The sequence below is a fragment of the Homalodisca vitripennis genome, chromosome X (genome assembly GCF_021130785.1).
Source record: "Homalodisca vitripennis isolate AUS2020 chromosome X, UT_GWSS_2.1, whole genome shotgun sequence".
NCBI lineage: Eukaryota > Metazoa > Arthropoda > Insecta > Hemiptera > Cicadellidae > Homalodisca > Homalodisca vitripennis.
In genome coordinates, this window is record NC_060215.1 from 142,067,177 (window position 1) to 142,091,647 (window position 24,471).

A 24,471-nucleotide genomic window follows, 5' to 3' on the forward strand; every position below is an offset into this window, starting at 1 on the left:
TAAAAAATTTACACTTAAAAATTGAAATACAAGATTACCATAGTATAAAAGAAAAATGTCCAGAAAATCCCTGCCATTAGGACAAAACTTAAGATAATTTCAAAATTTTTGAACCAAATTGTTCAGCGATCAAAGACCTTTAAAATTATATGCCACATGACCTATCTTTGTATTTCAAATTTTCAAGATTCAAACCTGTGACCCATTTTCCGACACACTCTATATTTTAAATGTGATAAAAACCATTTTGTGGCTTTTGCTGTATGAGATTGATTAGGGTTACAGATAATTGTAACACTCTTATGTCAAACGGTTCAACCACAAGAGATTATGAACTCTGTGGTTTTACACGCTATGGATACTTGAAATATTTAGTTGGCATAGTCAGGTCTAGTTTCATATTTTTCATTGCTGAAGGTTATTAAATGAGAGAGCATCTGAGGCGGGGTGGACCAGTAAAATAGGCAAATAGTGTCCCCTACTACAGCTGGAAAGTATTATTTCAAATACAAATATGCCAAATTACAATTTTGCTTTAGACATATTGAAGCTAACCTTGAAGAAGTAAATCAACGCTACATAACCGCTGGATGGGGCGAATATACAAATCTTCTCTACGTTCTTTTGTCATACACATGGATTCCAAGAGTTCTCGAAAGCGAGCATTATTGGTTACACACTGTTTCAAATACTCCTTCCTTGCTTTAAAACCGTTTGTGTAAGTCACATAGTGCTTTTTTAAATATTTGTCCTAAAACAAAAACAAACCATAATTAAATATCAATAAAAGAATGTTTACTTTGTTTTCCTGAGCGAATATTTGAAAATGTATTAGTTCGAAGGTATACAAAATGTCAAAATCCTTGTTACAAAAACTATAGCACCCTAAAGTACAAAGACGGGTTTGAAACTCTTAAAATAAGCATATCCACCACTACTTTCCAGGTGGAAAGAAACTCTCTTGGCAACAAATTCCAACTGAATTTAGCTCCTGATAAAATAAGGGTTTCTTTAACACTAAAATTTTAATTTGGTTCAAAACAAAAAAGGGGCTGAAACCTCTGTAAAACTGAAATACTTAGGATTGGTAGTTATGACCATCACTACAATCATAGACAAGGATGTTTAATTACCATAAATCAGTCAATCACTACCGTCATACTCGTGCAGGGCTTGGCTAAAGATACCACACATCATGATTACATAAAATTACAATAGAAGAAAATTAAAAGTGGAATCGCTTAGCTATCACAAATAAAAAATTACAAAGGTGAATATTATTTATTTATTTATTCAACCAATGGCAATGTCTTTTTATACGAAGTATTAAAATAATAACAACCAATAAGCATTTAACAGTTAACAACAACAGATGAATAAACTATTACAGATTTAGCAAAGACAAAGATTAAATTAATAAGCAAGTCTGTATAAAATCAAGTAACAAACAATTGAATTAGAAAAACTAGTATATAAAACCTCCCTAAGTAACATATTGAAAATGATCTCATCATTCAACAAAGGAGAGGTGGACTATTGCACCTGATACATTTTATTGGAACATCAAACCTATCGAGTTAACCAAGACTGTACCCAAATTTACTAATTGAAAAAAGTGCTGATTATTACTGGCTCTCAAATGGTGTATTGAAATGCACAATAGATTATATTAAAGAACCATTAGCCTATATTATTAGCCAATGCCTAGTGCAAGAAACTTTCTTTGGTTCGTTGAAAATTTCAAAAAATTACCCCAGTTTTTAATGAAGGAGACTAAAAAATGCTCCAAAATTATTGACCCATCTCAATTTTGCATATTCTATCCAAAATAATTGAAACTGTAATGCACAGGCAACTAAATTACCATTTTGAGACCCATAACTTACCATCTAATTCACTATTTACCTTTAGAAATGATCGCTCTACAACTAATGCAGTAATGGATGTAGTGGGTAATGAAGCTTTTGCATAGTAAAGAATCAGTTGTTTTATCTCTATTTGATTTGATTAAGGCTTTTGATTGTGTTTCCTTTCGATATCATTCTTACACAACTGGGTTTCTATGGCATATCTAAACATTCAACAAACATCATAGAATCATATTTGGTAAAACTGCAAACAATACGTACTTGTTAGGAGAGGGCAATCAGCATTACGTGAAGTGCGTTGGGAGTCCCCCAAGGCTCAGTTCTTGGCCCTTATCTCTTCATTGTGGTGATGAATGATTTACCAGATGTATTAGGGTACAATCTGTTATATATGCTGATAACTCAACTTTATATAATAGTAGTAAAAGAGTATAGCTGACTTGCACGATACCATAGAAATAGTTCAATTTGATACCCTCAATTGGGTTTCCTCAAATACTCGTAAACTTGTGTTCAATGTGGAAAAGATAATCAAATATACTACTTAGTTTAGCTATTACTATTCATGACACCAATTTGAATGTGTAAAGCTGCTTGAGTTTCATATTGATAAAATTTAGTTAGAAGGATCAATTTCAATAATGTACATTAAAAATTTCGAATGAGCTTTATTGTGAAAATTGAGAGATTTTATCTCAGCTGATTATCTTAGAACTGACTAATTTGGTCTATTTCAATCTAATATAGTTAAATTTTATGGAGACATTCTGCAACAGTTTCACAAGTCCTGCTGATGTGATGACACAGAAAGAAGTCTGGATTGGGCTAGCTGGTAAGGTCTACAGGATTGCCATGATCAGTTATTCAATGAAATTAAATTATGATAACTTCCATTTGGCAACAGGCAATAAATTATTATGAGTTATGAAACCTCCTAAGTAATGTATTGAAAATGATCTCATAATTCAACAAAGGAGAGGTGGACTGTTGCACCTGATACATTTTATTGGATTACATTTTATTACTCAATAAATGGGTATCTAGAAGACAATATCTGTATTTTTTAACTCTAATTAATTCCAATCAAGTGATGAATTCTTGTTAACTGTTTCATGTTTAGTTTAGTTAATGTTTTAATTTAAGTAATAATGCTCTTAGCAATGCTTAACTGTCAAATTACTTATTTATATATTTTTAGTTTTTTACTGATTGACAATGCCTATTTCTTGTAAAAGATCAATGGGAATAAAATTCTTGATTTTTGTTTAACTATGGGGAAAGTGAGCATGTTACTGCAAGATGGTTACAGCTAAAAGAATATAACAGCCACAATTCAGGATTCCTGAGGTGGACGAAATAAAAATAAGATTATTGAGCCAAAGGCCAAGAAGCAAAATTACAATCATTGTAATTTAACATACCATCCAAGAAACTTACTTACCATCTTTATGAAGATATTTCCTATCTGCGCTTCATTTTTCCAATCATCTTTTAATTTCTGTAGTTCAGTATATATTGCTTCATGAAGCTCTATAAGGTCTCCTATATTACTAAAAATTAGGTTTTCCTCAGCTGGATCAAGGATAGGACACTTTGATGCTTTTGATGCCCGAAATTTAATCTGAAAAAATATCAGCGGGTGACTTTTCCTCTCAAGAAGAATTCTTGATAAGATTTTGAGTTTGTCATGTGTATATAGGTTACTTTTTAAAACCATATATAAATTATCATGTTTTATTTATAATACAACTTCATGTAAGATGCAAAACCAAATGTTTGGCTCATTATTAATCTTATCAATGTGACATTTTGAAGACTGCCATTTTTAGTGTGTAGTCAGTCGTTCTCAAGATTATGGCCATAGCATCCATAGGCAAGTAATTTATCTTTCTCTCTGTGGATGAAGGTTTTTTTCATGGTTCTCCAGAGACTGTACCTGAACAGATTATGTGCATGCATATTACATCCCATTAAAAGTTAACAGCTAGAAATATCAGACTATGGATTTTAAAAGTGAAATCCCTTAAGAGGCCACAAGTACTCTGCCCTCAGGATGTCTTTGGCTCTGCCCTCAGCCAATAAGAGGCCAGTGTCTTCCTCGCTCACCCATGACCCATGATCACAAAAACCAGTGAGAGTCCGAGACAGTGTTTTTGACTTGTCCCTTGACCAATAAATAGGAAGCCACAACTATCTCCTCTGCTTGACCAATAAAAGACTAGTCTGATCAAGTAATTGATTGAAGCAACTTGTTGATTATAATATGTGTCAAAGACCCTGGTTTATGAATACATTTCTGATTAAGCGCTTGTATATGAGAGAAGTGCAATCACAAAGTTGATTGTTTCTGTTAATTTTTGTCTTATGAGTCTAAATTATTTACCATAAACATTTTGTTATTTTCCAAAAAATGACAAGAGCTTGTTGAGGAAACCCCCTCCCCCTTGCTGATGTTACAACCCGTACCTAACTTGAATTGTAGTTAAAATAATTTCAATATTTCATTAATTTAAACACATATAATTTGTACAGAAATTATGCTTTATTTGTTTTATAAATATTTGATCCCCCTTGTAAAAAGTCTTATACTTGACAAAAGACAAAATAATAATTAAATGTAAAGCAGTCTAGATCAGGCCTCGGACTAGGTAACATTTGATTTTCTGTAGCTCCATTATAATTATTCTCTGAATTCTTTAAACTAAGTAGTTTAATACCATCTTACAATAACAAATGTTCTCCTATTTTAAATTTCTTTTCCGGAATCATCCGGTGGTAGCAGCGGTATCTACCATATTTTAAATATTCCCTTTCGGACGTGTTACACTAATATTTTGGAAAGAGATGATAATAAGAATGTTGGCAGACAGTGCATGCAGTGTCTTCCCAAGTAAACAGAACACAATATACACCCAATTTCTACAGCATTTACATTTTGTTAACACATAAATTAAAGGCAAGGCAAAAATGCCCCAATTGTTTGTGTCCTTTTGGCAGGAATTTTCAATTATAATAGCCATGATCCTTAAACCAGTAATTCTTTTAACTGTGCTTTAACCACTCTTTCTTGTCAGGAAGAAACAGACCATGTTTTTCTGTCTTTGTTGTCATCAAATCACAGATCAAACGCTCAGAGGGCCAGACTGTGCAAACTTATTTCATAGTCAAACTTTCTATACTTTGAAAGTTTTACACTGATGTTTGTTAAGACTACTTCTACAATGATATCTTACTTCAAGTAAACTCCTCAAGCACTGAGTGTAATTCTGTTCAGTTTGACACAATTCTTCAAAAGCAAACTTCCTTTTCGTATCCTGTCGTTTGTAATCTGCAACTGGAATTAAAATCATTTAGCTCAGATAACAGTGTGCGTAAGTTAAAGCTCTTTAATGAGTTACACGAGTAATATTAGTTCATATGATAATGCATATCAGATCGTATGATCATACTTCACGTAACAGAATAATCAAGACTATCTAAAAAGGTTTAGTAATTTTCTAAGGGATTAGATTATTAATGTATAGAAACTATATGCTATAAACTATATTAGTGCAAAAGATGGAACTAAACAACCTATTACACAGGTGTTAAGTTGTTCAAATTACTTGCATCCAAAATAAAAAAAGATATATAATGATGTAAAAAAGGAAGAATATGAAAATGGCGATTGTAAAGCACATCTAAATTTTGACTTTTGAACATTGTTAAAACTTCAAAATTTATTCATTCTTTTAAATACTAATATAAATTGTAGTCAATACAGCATTTCTTGATTACATTATAATAAAGATTTTGACGTCTGACTTCAATCCAATTTCCAACCACATAAGCATCATTTTAGATTTTTCATTCATGCTGATTGTGTTATTGCTGTTCCTGTTGCTTTTTGTAAGTGTTTCCTTACCTGTTTTAATTTGTATTATTGTTACATCATTTTACTATTCAACTTTATTGTTATTGTTAACTATACTTCTTTGGTGGTACATTTATTGTTCACTTTTGGCTTTCAATATTGAATTTTGCATTTTGTTGTATATCATAAATTCCCTTCTTTGGTTAAGTAAAGACTATTATTTTTCTTTATTTTATTTATACATCTTGTATGTCCTTGATTAAAAAATGTAATCTGCTATTATTTAAAACTGGAAAGTTTGTTTCTTGTAATAATTAATAATACCCACAATTCCACCATCATGTGTTAAGTACTATGTTTGATTTGGTAAAAACATTATCTCAAATACAAGTTTTTGGTCAAATTTGGAGGTTTTCAAAAGGCAAGATTTTCTAGTATAGCCATCTCAGTTGTTTAAAAACCACCTTTTACTGCGATATCTTTGATGCAACTTGATATTACTTTGAATAATATGAATCTGTTTAAATTAACTCAAGCAGATCTTCGTATCACAGAACTGATTAAATAAAAAATTAAATTAAATCTTTGTAGTACACCCTTTTTACTTTTTGAACTGGCCATACTACAGTCTGGAGGAGTTTGTTCAGAGAGAATTTTCTGTTATTCCTACAATCCAAATAACAATCAAATAATAATTACATAAGAAAACAACCAAACCATTAACAATCCAGCAGTTTTACATTGCGTTCAAGATATGCAGGATTAAGTAACGTACTATACATTCTGTCTTCTAGTATTTAGTACATTTTTCAGTTTCTTAATTGCTGAAAGTATAATTAGAAACCACAAGCAACTTTTTGAGTTCTTGGAATATGTCTAAATATGGAAAAATTTGTATATGGTAAACACAAAATTGATCTTTTATGATCAATATGTAGATATTACTGTTATGGAGTTAAAGTTTGTTGTATTATATTCACGATAGTATACTAAAAATCATGTTTAAAACTAAATGCTAAATTTTAATGTTGATTTTGGTGTATACATATTGAGCATCCTAAAATATACTCATGGCTCATCACATAGGCCCAGGCTTCACTCAAGAAGTATCTAGGGTTGGCCTTGAACAAATTATTCAAGGAAATTGGCCACCTGACTATATCCTTGATTTTAAACATCCAAATTTGTGCTAATTTGAAACAAACATGTATTGGGGGAGGTTGTAAACCCCAATATATGCTCTAATTTTTTGACATTGTCTCACAAAACAGTGTCCTATTGCAATAAATAGTAATTACCATTTGAGGAACTTCCAATCGATGTGGACGTTATATCATTTAGACTATTTGATTTGTCCGATTCTTCACAAGTGGATGATGAAATGGTTTCATCTCCCTCTTCCAACTCTATTTCATCCAGAGTATTGACCTATTTAAACAAATTAAAACATAAAAACACAAAACATAACTAATACTCAGTTCAGAGATGTGTGTGTGATTAATTGGAGAATCGTTGTTATTTGACAAATAAATAGACAAGCGTGTTTATGCATTTAAATAATATGAAGCAAAACGCTGAATATTTGTTAAAATTGGTTTTAAGGTTAAAAAATTTAGTTCAATGTTGTGTAGAGTCCTACTGATAAAAAATAAGCTCTGACAAGTGTTTCTTGTACTTCCAAACTTCCCATTGAAGTCCTGTCAATATTCCAGCTGATAACTTCTCGTTTAAGAACAAATGAAAATACAGCACAACCTTGTTTATTCGGATCAGTTGGAACTTACAGTGAACCGGATAAACGATAATCTTTCCAGGACTAGCTGGGCTATGGCATCGGAATGAGTCATCTCATATTCCAGTTCTTCATTATCAGAATCATTTTCACAATCCTGTTACCGTACCGCTAAAGAATAAGCTGCTGTACAATTTCTTCATCAGTCATCACACCGATGATGTTGTGGGTCTGAAGCCAATCATTTACATCTTCAAAATTTACATTTAGGCAACCACCAATCTGTTCAAACATCTGTAACAGCTGTGTAGGAGTGCAGCCATCAACTTCTTTTGAAAAAGACTCATGATTAACAACGATCTCACACATTCCAAACCACAATTTTGTCCACGATTTAACGAAATATGTTTTGGCAAACTTATCTCATGACGACGCAACCATATAAATGACTTTTAATATTTATAATTTCCAGCAGCTGTATCCCACTGTCCTCTCCCTCTGCTTCAAGAAGTTGACCTAGTAAGCTGTTGTCTTTTGAGGAGCTTTTTAACATTTTGTACAAAATGTTTAAAAACAACTTCCCACATATATTACAGTCAATCCACACACATTTCTTAGACTGGTAAATAATTGGCAATGTTTTGTGATTTATATTTGTGAAACTTCTGGGTTTTTTACTTTAAAATTAAAATTAGTGGAAGTTTCTGTCTCCCAGAAATAGTGCTACAAGCTATGACAGTCACACATTGCTTAATTCTTTAACCTGGAGCTGTGACATCAAGTTTTGATGCTAGTATCTTGCTAGATAACATTCTGTAAAACAGACCTGTTTCGAACTTATTGTATACTTGATCAGGTTCATCTGCATCTGAAATAGTTTTTTAAACTTTGTATTTATCACTGGCTAAGACATCATAGACAATATCTCGCTAGTGATGGACAGATGGCGTATGCCATGTCAGTTTTTCCACAGATCCAACCAACCCGAGCTTGCCGTAAATGTTGGTCTTATTCAGGCATCATCTTTATTAGGCATAATTTTTATGACACTTCTCTCACAACACTATAACAGTCACTGGCATCGGGGTGGGACACATGTTTGCAATCGAGTTGTAATCAAAAGTACTTTCAAAGTGATTCCGGCACACTACCAACGGACAAACAAAGGGGACGATACTTTGTTGATCGACCGAACATACTGAGACAAAATTCGGAGCAGAACTACTACTGCTAAAGAGTTAGAGAAAGGTCAGTGAGACACATTATTTTTTGAAGATCACTTACGGTCTGACCGAGATGAGATTCAGAGCCGTACTTCTACTGCCAACAAGAAAACATAGGGAGAGACTTTGCTGAATGACCGCTACCGGACCATGTCATATTCAGAACGACAATGATGGTAGACTGCTGGCTCGAGTGTCCAAGGGACACTATCCTAGATGGATTGACTGACAGACAAGGACCACGTAATGAGTCCACCAATGGGAGAAGCGGTCACCCCATGAGATGATAGGGCCAAAGTACATCAAACCGGCTTACTGATTTTTACATTGGAATGCTCTAAACTGTTTTAAATTATAGCAAAGAGTCTTATTCTAAATAATGAAACTAAAGCCTACTCTAACTATACATATGGGCTTCAACTAACTATCATACTCTTTCAACTTTTTGCAAATATCTAAACATCTAGATAACAAAATACATTTCCTGGCATTAAAATTATTATTAACAAGGTTGCTCAATGATTACAGTCAGAACAAATGCCTTTTCATTGCGGGTATTTCACCTGGCTTGATATTTAAACTTCTTCTTCTTCTATGGGGTGGCTTATTGCCATGCACTTAAGCCTCTTGCGGCCACAAAAGCCTTTTGCGCACCCCGGAAGCACACCATGAGGCCAACCAGTCTACGGTTTCAGCAGTTCTGCAGACTGCAGAAAACAACCGATCAGGTCCTCCTGGGGAAATTCGCCACCCTTATCTAAACTACCAAAGATGGCGTACCGTTCCCTTGCTATTGCAGGGCATTCAAAGAGCAGGTGCTCAGCGGTTTCCTCTTGCTCGTCACACATTCTACAGAGCGGATTTTCCCAAAGGATACTGACTCTGTGAAGATGCTTCCTCAGGTGACCATGTCCTGTTATTTAAACTTAATTTAATTACTGGTTTTACACAAGTTGATTGTTCCTTTAGAGACTTTCTTTTTCAAATTCATTTTAGGAATTACAATATAAATACATGTTATGTTGCTTATGAACGTAAGTGTAAATATCAACTTAGCCAAGTGTAGAGTAACTTGTCAACTAAAATGAAGACCTAACAATAATCAACAAATAGTAAGTAGACAAAACACTAAACAGCGTATTATCTATAAAACAATCAAATAGACTTACACATAAGCAGGTGAAGAATTCTTCATACGCACGCTGCTCTTGTTCAAGGCATGAATATAACCAATCAGAACTCACAACAAACGGTATGTGAGGTGGTATATCTCCGAAACGTACGTCATTGGCACTATTGCTCTCAAGGACCTGAAAAAAATATAATAATTAATAATAATTTTATTTTCCATTCGTTAATTTACATGAATATAACATAATATGTCTTTGGAAATAACTGACCACAATTACAAGTATGTGTGGCCAGTGTGAATTATTAAATATAAACAAACTTACAACATCCTTAAACTAATTTATATAAATACATAGTAAAAAAATTATAAATGAGTCCAGTCTCGATACATCCAAAGACACTCTCTGTGGCGCTTGGTTTACTTATAAAATAATTAATATATGTACAGATTATATTCCTATAATAGGTGGTACTGCAGTTCAACTTAACATTTCTCACATAATATACGTACTTAAATTTACAATTTTTAAAAGAAAAATAAAACAACAAACAGACGAGAAAAATATTTTAATTAGTTTCGACATATGTACAGAATTTATACCAAGCAAACATTCATAAAGTCTACATCTTGTTTTAAAAATAACCACTCTTTTAATTTTCCAGAAAATATTTTTAAGTTTATACAACTTTTTACCTCATGTGGTAATTGATTAAAGTACTTAGGCCCTATATATTGGAAAGAATGTTTAAAAATACTTTTTGTAACTTTTGGAAGTTTGAATATTCTATTTGATCCACTTCTTGTATTGTGCATTAAATTTGTTGTTCCAGTATTTCTACTTTTAAGATAAAATATTCTTAAGACTTTGTAAATAAATAGATGTTGAACAGGAAGTATCTTTAATGTGCAGTATAGTGGAAATGAAATATCTCTCTTTTTTTAACATGTACTTATTCTGATAAGGTAATTTTGGGATTAGTAGCCTGAGTTAGAATAAGTTTTACATCATTAGTCGATCTAATGATGTAAAACTTATTATGACAATCACTTATGACTACTGTTTACTAATATAATTACAAGAATTATTTTAATTTACAATGAATTTTGACACCAAGATTTTTTATTTTGAATTAATAGCATCGTATATCACCCTAGTTTTATTTTTTCGGTTTTAGTTTACAACCAGTTCTAATTTAGCCTACTTAGTTTGCAAAAACATTTAAGTATAAAAAGTATTGTTTATTATTATTTCTTCCAGAGTATAACATTTTTTATGAGTATTTTACTTACTCACTGACAAGTGTATTAAACTATATAGCAATATGACAGTATACAAATAAAAAAATCCTAAAACCCCTGAAAAAACTAAATAATTATAGAGTAAAATATATTTTAAACGCATATGTGACAGATATGGTCAAATACAGAATAATTTAATTTTAATTATTTATTCATAATTGAATCGTAAAAAGTAAGGGCTTTGTGGTGTAATGGTAGCACATTCACCCGGCAAGTGGGAGATCTGGGTTCAAGTCCCGGAGGAGTAAGTACTTTTTGTGATTCAATGTTCGTTGAAATAAAATTATGTATGTATATATATATGTTGTGTTAAATATATATTTCAATTAAATTATTATACTACAAAATTAACTTACATAAGATTTTTTTTAGTAATAGCGTACCTTTCCCCAATGACTAAATATGAATTACAAGCTTTTTAAATACATAATATTTAAGTGTTGTCACTAAATTTGAATACTATGACACTAACGAACACCAAAGAATAAATGCGAAACCTCCAGTCTACGACCCTCTTCTTTAGTCTTTTGTGAGCACTCCTCAAAATTTTAAACACATCAAACAGTTGATTCCATTGGCTTTGAAATATTCCCCTAGATTTCCTTTGCTTTCTTCAGTCCTTTGAAAATGGTCAGACTGGACAGAGTTTTTGATCACCCTGTATAAAAATATAAATTTTGATGTTAAGGAACACACTCAAAAAATGTGTGTATACAATTCAGGGAGATCTTTTATATTGTGTAAGATGGGCTGATCACGGTTAAAATGTACGCATGAAATTCTATAATTTCATAAAACTAAATATTTAAGTGTTAATATACCAGGTGTGTGCAATTAATGTCAGAAGAGGGTACTACTTCTCCTCCATTGTTTTGAATGGAACACTCCAAAACCTTTAAAAAACCTGATGTAAATCCTTTGAGACTAATTGACAAAGCTGCAAACGGTTTAATCTCGTAACCATCCTAAAAAAGAAATGACGTAATTAGAGAATCATCAGATAAAAACATATTTTTGCTAGAGGCAATGTGTAAAACTAACACTGGCAATACACATTCTGAATAATTAAAATCAGTGATACCTGGTGATGCAAGGCTTTAAATCCAGCGACATATCTATTTGTCCAGCAGTACTTTATCCAGTCAGGGGTCATTATTGGGACCCGAAAAGTGAAACAGTATTCATAGCCCTTGGCTAAGGTGGAGTCAGTAACCATGTGGGTAGTGAGACCATTGGGTTCCTTCACAAACCTTCCACCCATCCACTTAATCAGGCATACTATCTCTTTCTGGAAACAATGGACACGGATTTAGAAATCAAGTTGTGAGAATTGAAAACAACAGCATATAGATTGATTAGCCCACCCTAGGACCCTTAGGGCGATGATCTCTGCATCCTTCCCTTCTCAAAAATCAATGTTTTAAAAATAAAAATAAAACCTTGTTAAGACAATTGTTGATTATGTTTCAAGAGAATATTTTAAGTACTATATGATGTATAGTACTTACTTTACACTCCAAGTTGAGGCTGGCTGCAGGATAGAATATTCTGTTGGCTTTAACTTGAACAATACTACAGGTACGACCCTCAAGTAAGTTCGATTAGTCACACTTTATTGAATTCGTCTGAAACTGTGTGAATATTCAAATTTGCTAATTCTTTATTGAAACTGAAATTGTTGTGGCGGATGATTTAAACAAATGTTAGCTGAAAAAATATGATTCTTCTATGATAATCGTTTGACACATTACACGCCTTAATAATAGAGTAGAAATCCGATTAAAAAAGCTAAGCGGGACTGGCTGGGACTATCTCGGATATGACAAAACTCGGATAATACGGAGAACGCAATAAAATGTTTTAATTTATAGGAAAACTCAATACTGATTGGTAAAATATGGTTAATTTATACAATAAATTATGTGACTTACTATCCACCTGCAACCAATTGGCATGTTCTAACCCCATACTGTTATTGTTCAAACTAACAAAGACCAGTAGAGGCATGTAAATGATACAGCCTGTGCTCCGTGCCTCCACATATGAAAAGCAAACATGGTATCTTCAACATAGTTTTATACATGTTGACTAAAAAACAATTAATTAAATAAAATGCCTTGGTTTACCCAACGGCTCTGAACAAGAAGGAGACTCTAGAACTGTTGTTGGAGACGCATTTTCTAGGTGGCCTCTCGACTCAAAATGATTTTTATTCTTTGGTGAGGGAGAGATCTGGTCAGAGGTTGCAAAATTCAGACAATGGTCAAAAAGAATCTTTACATCTAAAAGCATTAAATGGGCAATAAGATCCTTCAAGCCATCTAAATCTCCTGGGGCGGATGGAGTTTACATGGCCCTTCTCTAAGAGGGGCTGGACATTTTATTAAACACATTAATCATCTTGTTTGGAAACAGTTATCCCCTAGGATTCATTCCAAAGAACTGGAGGACAGCACTTGTAGTGTTTGTGCAGAAAAAGGACAGGGATTTGTCTCAACCCAATTCATACAGACCTATTAGCCTAACCTCCTTCATGGTGAAAACTATGGAAAACAATAATAAATAGATATATAAGGGACGAAAACTCACTGGTGCATCCACTCAGTCTATATCAGCATGATAAGAAGAAGGTAATTCACCTCCGCTCTCCACAGCTTAGTGGAAGGGGTGGATGACACCTTAAAAGAAAAGGAAGCCCTAGTCAGTGTCTGTATGGATATTGAAGGAGCTTTCGACTGAGTAGCATATCAATCCATGCGGGCAGCTCTGGAATGGTTTGGAGTTCCCCCATATGCTGTCAAGTGGACAGTAGCCCTCTGACCCTAGATAGTGGTTGACAACCTCCTAACAAATGCAGAAGAGAGGGGAATGTCTACAATGCTACGCTGATGAGCTGGTGCTTATGGTTAAGGGGGAAAATAAAGGCACGCTGGAACGCCTCACTCAAGAAGCCCTAAACTTTATAAGCAACTGGTATCGTAGGGAAGGTCTACAGATTAACCCATAAAAATCAAGTATGATAACCTCTACTAGGAAATAAAAGTTTCAGCTTGTACAACCTGTTCTGGAAGGTATAAGGATAAAACACTCTGGTGCAATCAAGTATCTAGGTGTAGTCCTGGATAAAAGGCTAACATGGAACACACATATTGATAACATATTATCCAAAGCGACAAAGGCCCTCAGGCTTATAATAGACCCTTTGGACTGAAATGGGGAATAAAACCCAAAATGATTAATAGGATCTACAAAGCCATAATAAAACAAATGGTCACATATGCTGCTTTAGCTGCTTTAGTTTGGTGGCCGAAAAAGACTATAGAGTCTTCAAAGGTTAGCTTGCGTAAGCATCACAGGGGCAATGAGCTCCAAATTCTGCCACTTGAAGTGGTTCTGGGATACACTCCTCTGGGGCAGGAGGTGAAGAAGACAACCGAATCAAGTGCAACGAAGCTTCTGGGTAAAAAGGTGATCAAATCTACTTTTTCAGAAGGGTACATGAAAATAACTCAGGAATTTCCTGAGGCTGAAATGATAACCAATGTATCAGAAACCATGATAAAGAAATACTCCTTTGAAAAACCATACCAAGTCTCTATTGAATAATCGAGGGGAAAATGGAGTAAAAACGAGGTCTACCCTACTAAAGGAGTCCAGAAGTTTTACACAGATGGATCACGCCTTGACTCTAGGGCGGGATTTGGTACAAACGGACCAGGAGTTAGCATTGCCCCTGGGAAACACCCTATGGTCTTCCAACGGAAGTCATGGCTCTGGAATCATGTGCCAGAAGACTCATACAAATGAGACGAATAGGAGCAAAATACTTAATCCTCTCTGCTAGCCAGGCTGCACTTAAGTCACTTGACACCTGCTTGTTTGACTCAAAAGCATTATGAAAATGTAAGAATGTTCTAGTGGAACTGGAAAAGAAGAACAGAGTTGCACATGGTTGGATACCGGGACATGAGGGCATTCATGGAAACAAAAAAGCAGATACCCTTGCCAAAATAGGTACAGAATCCCTTATGGCAGAACCTGAGCCAGGCTGTGGAGTAGCTTTACAGTAAAGCTCTCGTAGTAGATTGGGAAAAGAGGATTAGATCCTGAAACTGGAGTAGGATCTCAGGATTAAGACAATAAAAGGTGTTTGCAGCTCTCCTAGAACAAATTGAGGAGGATATAAGATTTATATTACGGATGTTGACAGAACATGGCCTCCTTAGAAAACATCTTATGTAGGTGGGTCTTAGTCATACTGATGAATATAGACTATGGAGAAGCAGAAGAATCAGCGGAACACATATGGCTAAACTATCCTGCCATATCTAAAAGTAGGACAAATATTCCTTGGGGCGTATCTTCTCAGCCCCAAGGACATCATTGAACAGGAGTCCTCAAATTTTATTGGCTTCTGTAAGTCTCAGATTCTGAGAGCACAAACATAAGTAAGGGAGGTGCAAAGGTCCTTTTAGGACTATGTGCTGAGACAACCGTCTTTCCCTCGAGAGTTAAAAAAAATCCTAGCTGCTCAGATAATCAGAACTTGGGTAATCAGACATTTGCTGCACCATTCAAGTTCATTTCTGCATCTGATATGAGATACAATAAAATTCTCAAAGTTGTTTAGGATTCAGAATAAGAATTGTCAATAATTGTTTTTGTTATTAACAATTTTGAACTCACTCGTAAATAGTGCTTGAATATTTAGGTTGAGGCTCTATAAATGCTTTAAAAATTAATAAGCTTTTTACCAAGATCTAATGAAAGGTGATTAGGATATTTTTGGACTTTAAGTAGTGGTTTTTCATTAATTTTAGTATTAAACTTTTTTTATAATACTTATCTAACCAAAAGTAGAGAGATACCTGTATTTATAATTTAGTAATTATGAAAATATGTTTTCCACTTCACATTAAATAAATTTCACAATATAATCAACTGTCACATTTCAAAACAAAATATGTGATTCAATTTAAGATACGCTTAAGTAAAAGAAATAAGAATTGAAAACTTGAATATGCAAGTAATTGTGTGCTACAACTTGTGACAGACATTGATGTAAGATGTGTGTCCCAAACGGTACACACACAGGTTGCCTTTGGTGGTCTGTGCCTGTATCATTATTTAATCGATGTAAGCTATCAATGTAAGGCAATATGGAAATAAGTACCGGTATTGTAAATCTGTTAAATAAGAAACAAATAATATTTGGGCATAAAATCCAAGTAAGACATTATTTTTGTACAAGAAACCACCAGAAGGCATTATAATAAGATGAAGGAAATACAAAAAATAGTCATTCACAGAGTAATGTCAAAACAAAAAATTATAACAAAAATGTTATAACTTACCATAAGTGGAACTTTTCCTGGGCAATTGATGTAGAAGCACAGGCCGTACATTGATGTGCAAAATGTTGGTTGCGATCTAATCTCCAACTCAGCATCCATACACATCTCTTCAAGTGCTGTAGTTCCCAAAACCCTAGAGAGAGAGAAAGTATTTAAGAACATATTTCAATACTGCAAATTATAATTAAAAATATAAAATACCAGTGTTCATAAATAAAGGTTTTACACTGACCAGTAGAATCAATGGTTTCATTTCCTTCTAGAGTTTTGCAACATTAATTTAATATTAGTATACAGACAATTAGTATTATGAAATAGAATAATAATAAAACTACTTGCCAGGTATGAGGTACACTGTTTAGACTGTCTAGCAGTGGGTTGTCTTCAAAATCATCCAGTACATATATTGTACAAGATTCAGGATGAAACTTGTTGTTGTTTAGTTCAACCTCCAGAACTGGCAGATTGAATACCTGTAAACCATAAAGGTGTAAGTGATATATTATTTTCTTTATGGACACAGTTGTTCATAAGAAAGTTCATAATTCGCAACAGATGATTGGAAGGATTACAGGATTGGGGAGGGTTATCATTGTAAACAAAAGGATGTCTTATTTTACAAAGTTAAGGTGGAAACTATAACACTTAATCTAGGGACTAACGGCTTAAAAGTGACTTCCGAACTACCACCAATGGTCGAACAGCCAGGCTGCTTGCAAGGACAGGATTGCTCAGCGGTCACCCATCCAAGGAAGCAGCCACACTTGATGTCATTGTCATCAGTATAAGTTTTTAATGTTCTCTTTTATATTTTATCCACATTTTTTACCTATCCATATCGAGCCATCGCCGTACACAATTGGGTAGAAAAATACTTTATTTTGACTTACTGACTTTTTCAGTCTTTGCAGTACTGATAAGGTAGGTCAACCAACCCCTGATGCTAGAAAAATTAAAGAAGTCTGTTGAATATGAATAAAAAAAAACAGGCCTGGATCCCATTTTTTGAAAACCGTTTCTTTTACTGTAAAAATATTGAGGTTCTTAATTTTCCTCATAGAACTGACCTCTGGAATTCAACTAATAAACAATAAACCAGAGGATCATACAAAATTTGAATCACTTCTGTTGATATCTTGTTGTCCAAAATTTACTTTCTTTTGACGAGTTTAGACAAACCAGAGAGTGAAGATAGATTTCAAGTAGCCCAAATGAGTAACAGTGCTTGGAATCAAGTAAAACACCTGCTTACAAGTTCAAACTACTGAGGAACGCTAAATGAAAAGAATGGTTTGTGCTCTTGATTTTTTGGACTGATACTGTACGGAAGGGTGTGATAACATTATCTAAGGGGACATATTTCTCACATGACACTAGAGTCTGCACATCAGTCAATAAAATGGCATCACATGACATCACTCGTCAAAGTCAAGTGATGACCTAAGCAGATAAGCCCACTGTTCTAGCTTTGTTTTAGGATAGACATGGTCTTATTAGTCAAATTTGTACAGCAATAAATGCAGCCACTTGCAGTGCTAACCTAACTAAACTTTGACGTCTAATACAATATAAGCGACGTGGCCTGTGCCATCTGGAATTTGATTGTTGCATTACAATGCCAGATTATATTTTGCCATCCAAACTCAAAATTTGTTTGCATCTGTTGGATGTGATCAGACTTACCGAAGAGTATGTAGTTCTGACTTTGCACTAAGCGATTTTTAATTGTTCCACTATCTAAGGGAATTTCTCAATTTCAACTGCTTTGCCACACAAGATGAAGGAAAAAGTTGAAGAAGGGTTATCCTCAAAGGCAACAAGTAGGCTTCTGTGACTTCAGCATAAAAATTTTTGGAGAATGTCATGACAAATAATTTAAAAAATCAGTAATGATTTATGTTTGCTATGAAATTATACCTTACTTTCTGAATAAGGTTTGCACTATCCTGTCAAAGACTAATAACAAATTCAAGTACTTTTACATTGTTTACTTAATAACTTTTTACATTTGTTTTGAGTAAACTTTTTACTTCACTTAAGATATAACAAAAGGCTTAGGCCAAATACAATAGTAAATTCTCATTTTGTACCTACAAGAAGGGTAAATGAAATTATACAATTTGTTCAATTATATTACATAACTTGTTTATGTTACTTAAAATTTACTTACATTCAATTTTCAAAATTGTGGCAGTTTGCTATCGATTTAAAACTACACGTTTTTTACATACGTATTAAACATCAATAAAGAAACTTGCTTATTATTTTAACTGTGCTAAATTTCTGGTAGGACCTAAAAGAACTAGGTCAAAGAAAGAAATCTGTTTTGTAAATCACTTCAATCAAATTAGTTCTTAAATGGCAGAGGAATACTTGTATGCTCTGTCACATAACGTCAATAAGACCGTCATATTTGCTCAGCAGATTAGTAAACAGAATTTTTCATTTCCTGCGAACTCATGACTAATTTTAATTTAATTCAGCTTGAATCTGGTTGGAATAAGGTAGATGGAATCGGTTAGTATTAAGGGCAATATGTTTCAACTAATTGAATACAATTTTATGTTTATATTTTATTTATCAATATGTATATGTCTAAGTGTCTTGTTGAGTTTTTATGATTATTGTTGGTTGTAGGTTTTATTCTAAACTAATTAATTACAACATTTTTATCCATTTTTTATTAAATATTGTATACTTCGGTAGCATTGGTTGCGCCTTAGCAGCTTCTTATGAAATGTTATAAATTATAGATGTATTTATGTTATACATTACATATTTTAATTTATTTAGACTTAGTTAATGATTTAGATAAGTATTTTAGACAATGCCTGTTGTACTAAATTGCATTTAATGGCAATAAACAAGATTATTGATTATTGAATAAATTTATAAAGGAAAGTATATGCAGAAACTAATCTCCTTATATTCATCACTGAAAAAGGTAATATATATATATATAGGATTACAAAAACCTGTAACTCACTGTGCAGAACCAGATACTATATTTCAGGTAGTAAAATATGTTCACCAAACATTTTGGATTTTCTGTTGGTTTAGTCGCAATCCACAATTTAATTTTTTATAAAACATGTATGGAAAACAATAACTTCAATCACAACAATACGATGATGTGAACCTTAATTGCTACATCTCTTTAATCCAGAGCTGTTTTCTATATAATGACTGCAAACTCAAAATGACTCAAGAATCTAAAACATTTCTTACAATTAAAATTTCTGTACTAAACGTTTACTATTCGTAGAAAATTCTATTTATGCTATCAATGTAATGTTTACCTTCAAATATTCCAGTTCTTCTTCTAGATTTTCTCCTATAAAACATATTTGCTTGGGGTAGATCTCTGGAACTAAGCACAGGTATTTAGCAATAGTTATTGTTTAATACTGATTAGTATTGATGAATTAAATTCTATTTACAAATTAGCAAGTCTAGAGGTTCCTATCCACAGTAAAAAATTACATACAGTAGAGGCCCGTTAATCCGACCTAATTAGGACCGAGCCCTATTCGGATTATGTGATTGTTCGGATTAGCCAGAATTACAGAAAAATACGGTTTTAAACTTGAGAATAGGTCTATTTTGTTATAGAATTATCAACATTTTTTATTAAAATATGTTTTTATGAGTTAAAATTTAACTCATACTTAACCTATAAGTTTCAATTTGGTACTGTATTTAAGTTCATTAGTTTTTGTACTGTACCGTACACAATTTGTCTTAATAAAATACTGAATGTCTATTTAATTAAAGTTTTCTTTGTTTATGTACGAAATGATGCACCCATTTTCATTTTTTAAGTAATTAGTTCCTATAACTGTTCATTATCGTTATAAATAATTCCTCCTGGACCTGTTCGGATTAACCGACGTTCGGATTACACGTGTTCGGATTAGCGGGACTCCACTGTATTATATTTATAAATTATATTATTTATTAATATTTATATGTATTTGACATATAGCACTATAAACTATGTTAAGTGTCTTTGAAAGCCAGTAAATGATGAATAATAAATATTGTTAAGTAAGTTGAAAAAAAAACTGATATTCAAGTACTAAAAATGTTGTAATCAACAAACTATAAAAATTAGTATCAAAGAAAAGTATGTATTTTTAAGTTAATCATGTGTGTTGAGTGTCAGCACTATTGCAGTACAACATATAATAAAAACAATCATTAAAACCAAACATACCCAACTGCATTTGTTCCATGTACAATTTGGGGATTCCAGATTGGATGATATGTCTGAAATCGTATTCTTTTTCAGATTTAATAATTCTGAAGATTCTCAATAATTCCTTATTTGAAAATATCCTTTATGTATACAGTAAGCAATGTCATGTAACACTAAAGATAAATGAATATATTAGTATAATTTGAAAGTATTTTGCATTTTTTCGAAAGACAATGGCCAACTTTTATGAAATAACCCTTGCTTGTATGTTTGCTTATATTCTATGAAACATGCATATAAATATTATTATCAGACACAATGATTTCAGTTTGATCACGGTCGTAGTCAAACAGGTTTTCTCGGATATTTTTACTGGGGCCTGGTCTGGGTCCCCCAATCATCCGCTACAAGCCCGAGAGCTCCTCTTTTCAATTCAATTTAAAAATTCTTCATTTATGTCATACACATGAGTACATTTAAAAAGTGTCAATTCTAAAATAAAAATTCTAAACCTAATTACTTTATGACGATGTCTACAAACTTTTTCAACTGTGTTGTGAACAGAGAAGGAAACATTTATCCAATGAATAAATTGGTTTTGTTCATAAAATTTCAATCTGTGATAAACTGAGATAATTTCACTTTTATATCTTGTATTGTATGTATGAGATAAGAGGGATTTAGAATACACTGCCTCATTTTTATAAATTAATATGCAATCAAAGATGTACTGCTCATAAACAAGGTTTATGGAGTGTTCCTTAGCTGATTTGTCATGAGTTAGGTGGAGTACAGTTCTTATGGCTCCTTTTGTTGTTCTAAGGTGCTGACCAAATTTATTTTCTTGTAGCTCTTAATAGACATGAACCAAAACTAAAGTGAGAATGAATGTAGGCAAAGTAAATATGCCTTAATGTTTCTACTCCACAATAAAACGACATTTTCCTTAAATATTCTTTGACATTGTAATTTAAGAATGATCATGATTATTCAATTTAGTAAAGCTACATTTGTAACATATAAAAAACATATGTGATCATTATGACTGTTTACTTTGACATCCATCTGGTTTAAACTCTTCAAAAATATTAACTTAGTAAACAAAGTATATGAGAAGAAATTCTGAGACTCAAAAACATTATATGTTCATGTTATAGTTATTAAACAGCAATGTTTAATTTCTTCAAGATTTAGATTTGATGAAGGCATACATTAGTGACTAAAACTAAATTTAAATTCTAAATAACAATAACAATATACCTTTGTCAAACTGTAGTCATAAACTACTATAATTTCAACTTTTAATAAGTCATCTTCTGGTGTCGGTGTCAATAAATATTAAAAGCGAGGATTATCTATCTGGAGTCGTTATAGTTTAAAATTTACGAAACACAGCACAAACACAACGAATAAATAAATAAATAGTACAAGAAACACAACATTAGATAGGCCTATCACACTTGAATATTAAACATGATAAAACATCACGTCCGGCAGAAAACAACAAAATTTTATGAATTACCAGAGTGCATTTCACTTGTATGGATATTACGTAACTCCAGAATTTCCAGAGAGCTCAAGAAACTCTAATATTTTTATTCGTGATATATTGTAAATTAAAAAAATGAAATCATATTAATGAATCGCTACCACAGGTTAGGACTGGGTTCCACTTTGAGAAACTTGAACTAACCACATTGTACTATATTTGTACTATAAACCAGCAGCCAACATATAATATGCACCCTATCCCTCCACCTAGGCCATAAAGCTAGGTTTCTGTGGGTTATAAAATACAGAACAATTATAATAAACTTGATATAATACTGTACCAGAACATACATAAAGAAATGTATGTTTAGTAATATGTATGACCATTATGTAAAATGAAGCTTAACAAGTTATATTTCCCTTGCTTTTTATTGTAACATTATCATTTTCCTAATATAACTGTTAATCTACCAGCCATTAAGTGTAAATAATCCTAGAATTAATTAACTGGTAATTTTAGGTCAAAACTTAGTGTATAGAACTTTAGTTCCCTTCATTTTGTATGTGATTAGTTTTTCTTTCAATTGACGTTTTTAAATTAGATTGAAATGAGTTTTTACTTAATTGCACTCAATTCTCAGTCTAAGACTTCAAATTATCATTATCATTTTATTAAATGACACATTACATGTAATAAATACAGACAAATCTTGCTCAGGCATGACACGCAATGAAAATGACAAGTTGAAATTATATAAAATTGTCCATAAATTAATATAAAGTTGATATTATTTAAAAAATATTATGTTTTGTTAAATAGTCCATTTTTACCATGGCATTTTTTAATACATATAATTTTGAGAATTGTGTTCATATAACTTCCAATCATTTGGAATTTTGCTATAAAACTTTATTGTAATATAAATTGTACTTTTCACAAATAGCCTAGGTCTACTCTACAGATCTCCACTCATTGTATTGTCATACCAATTAATACAGGAAAGATATATCACAGCTTGTTTTCATAGATCAGCCTAAAATGGTTGTACAAATTTAAACTCTAATAATGCTAAATAACAATAATTGGTTATTTAGCCTTGGTTGTTTGGCTAGTTTAAATTCAGAATACACCATTGTATCCTAAAACACAACTTTCATTATTGTAAAATTTGAGATAAATAAAATATAAGATTTAATTAATATACAAATAATCAGTAAATAACGACTGATTAGACACTACCTGACTACTTAAGTACTTCCATACCTTGTTTAAAACGTCTATGAAGTAGCATAGCCATTTTATCAATGAAGGACTGACTGAGTTCAGCCCAAACTTGCTTAGAACTGCATGTTCTTGCTTGCTCAACATGTACACCATTTCCATATCCTTCAAAGGCAATTAATTACACTATTTGATATTGTTATTGGTACATGGGGAGGTTATGGTAAGGACAAGGACAAGGAAGGATAGTTGAAGCACCAAATTTTGAGAATAAAATAATATATTTCCAAAAATTTGGTTACATTTAGTTTTTAATGAGTTGTGATAATCTCTTTTACTTATCTAATCAAGGTCACTCAGTACTGACTGGTAGAGTAGAGATAATAGTATTATAGCTTGACCATTACTGTACAATATTTGTACAGGTTATTATAATGACTTAACAAACAGTTGTTTGGAGCTGACATTGACAACAAAACTGTAAATATCCAAAGAATTACTTTCTGTCCCACGCCACTCCTATTTACCCAGTGGCAAGTTACCCGATTCATTTAATATTGAGCTACAAAAATATGAAATAAAATAAAATGTTACAGTGTCGATAAAAAATTCATAGCTCTGAAGCGTTTATCTCAAAATTCTCACTATGTATTTTTTTGGTGTAATTATATTGTATGTTAAGATCTAGAGAGCAGTACTTTGGCAAGAATAAAAATAAGTATAAATAGGCATATTTTATCCACAACCTATTTCATTTTTTCCCAAATCCAAGAATTGGTTTAAAGTGATTTTGCTTATCTTCAGAGCTTATTGTTGTGTCTGAGAAGTAACAAACTCTAAATCTTTCCCTGAATTTTTGATACTTCAAATAGATGGTGTAATTGTTAGTTTGTGCCAGTAACTTAAATTTATAATTGAAAATAGCACATGCATTTTAGGCAGCCAACTCCTCCAATTCGCTAGAAATCTCAAATCTACTGGAAACATTCAGGGTGCATTATGAACGTAATGCACATGATTTTATTGTAACACAATTATTTATCGCAGCACGCTTGGAAAATGTGGTGGGTGTTCTACCCTTCCAAACATTCACAGACTC

The 24,471-nt window shown here is 32.6% G+C and overlaps 1 protein-coding gene across 2 annotated transcripts in view; it reads right to left on the bottom strand.

Annotated features, from left to right (window-relative positions):
- Positions 1–23,499, bottom strand: part of LOC124369940 (protein ECT2-like) — a 38,664-nt gene extending 15,165 nt beyond the window's left edge. The window contains exons 1-11 of one of the 2 annotated variants that reach the window (XM_046828141.1): positions 23,415–23,499; positions 19,761–19,831; positions 16,801–16,934; positions 16,462–16,594; positions 12,189–12,395; positions 11,929–12,072; positions 9,846–9,986; positions 7,020–7,149; positions 5,102–5,202; positions 3,310–3,489; positions 556–751 (exon numbers count right to left, since the gene is read on the bottom strand). In XM_046828141.1, coding sequence (XP_046684097.1) covers positions 556–751; positions 3,310–3,489; positions 5,102–5,202; positions 7,020–7,149; positions 9,846–9,986; positions 11,929–12,072; positions 12,189–12,395; positions 16,462–16,594; positions 16,801–16,934; positions 19,761–19,831; positions 23,415–23,448 — 1,471 coding nt within the window. In that variant the 5' untranslated portion in view covers positions 23,449–23,499. The remainder of the gene's footprint in view (positions 1–555; positions 752–3,309; positions 3,490–5,101; positions 5,203–7,019; positions 7,150–9,845; positions 9,987–11,928; positions 12,073–12,188; positions 12,396–16,461; positions 16,595–16,800; positions 16,935–19,760; positions 19,832–23,414) is intronic. The other variant, XM_046828142.1, reaches the window with a different exon arrangement.
- Between the last annotated feature and the right edge of the window lie 972 nt (positions 23,500–24,471).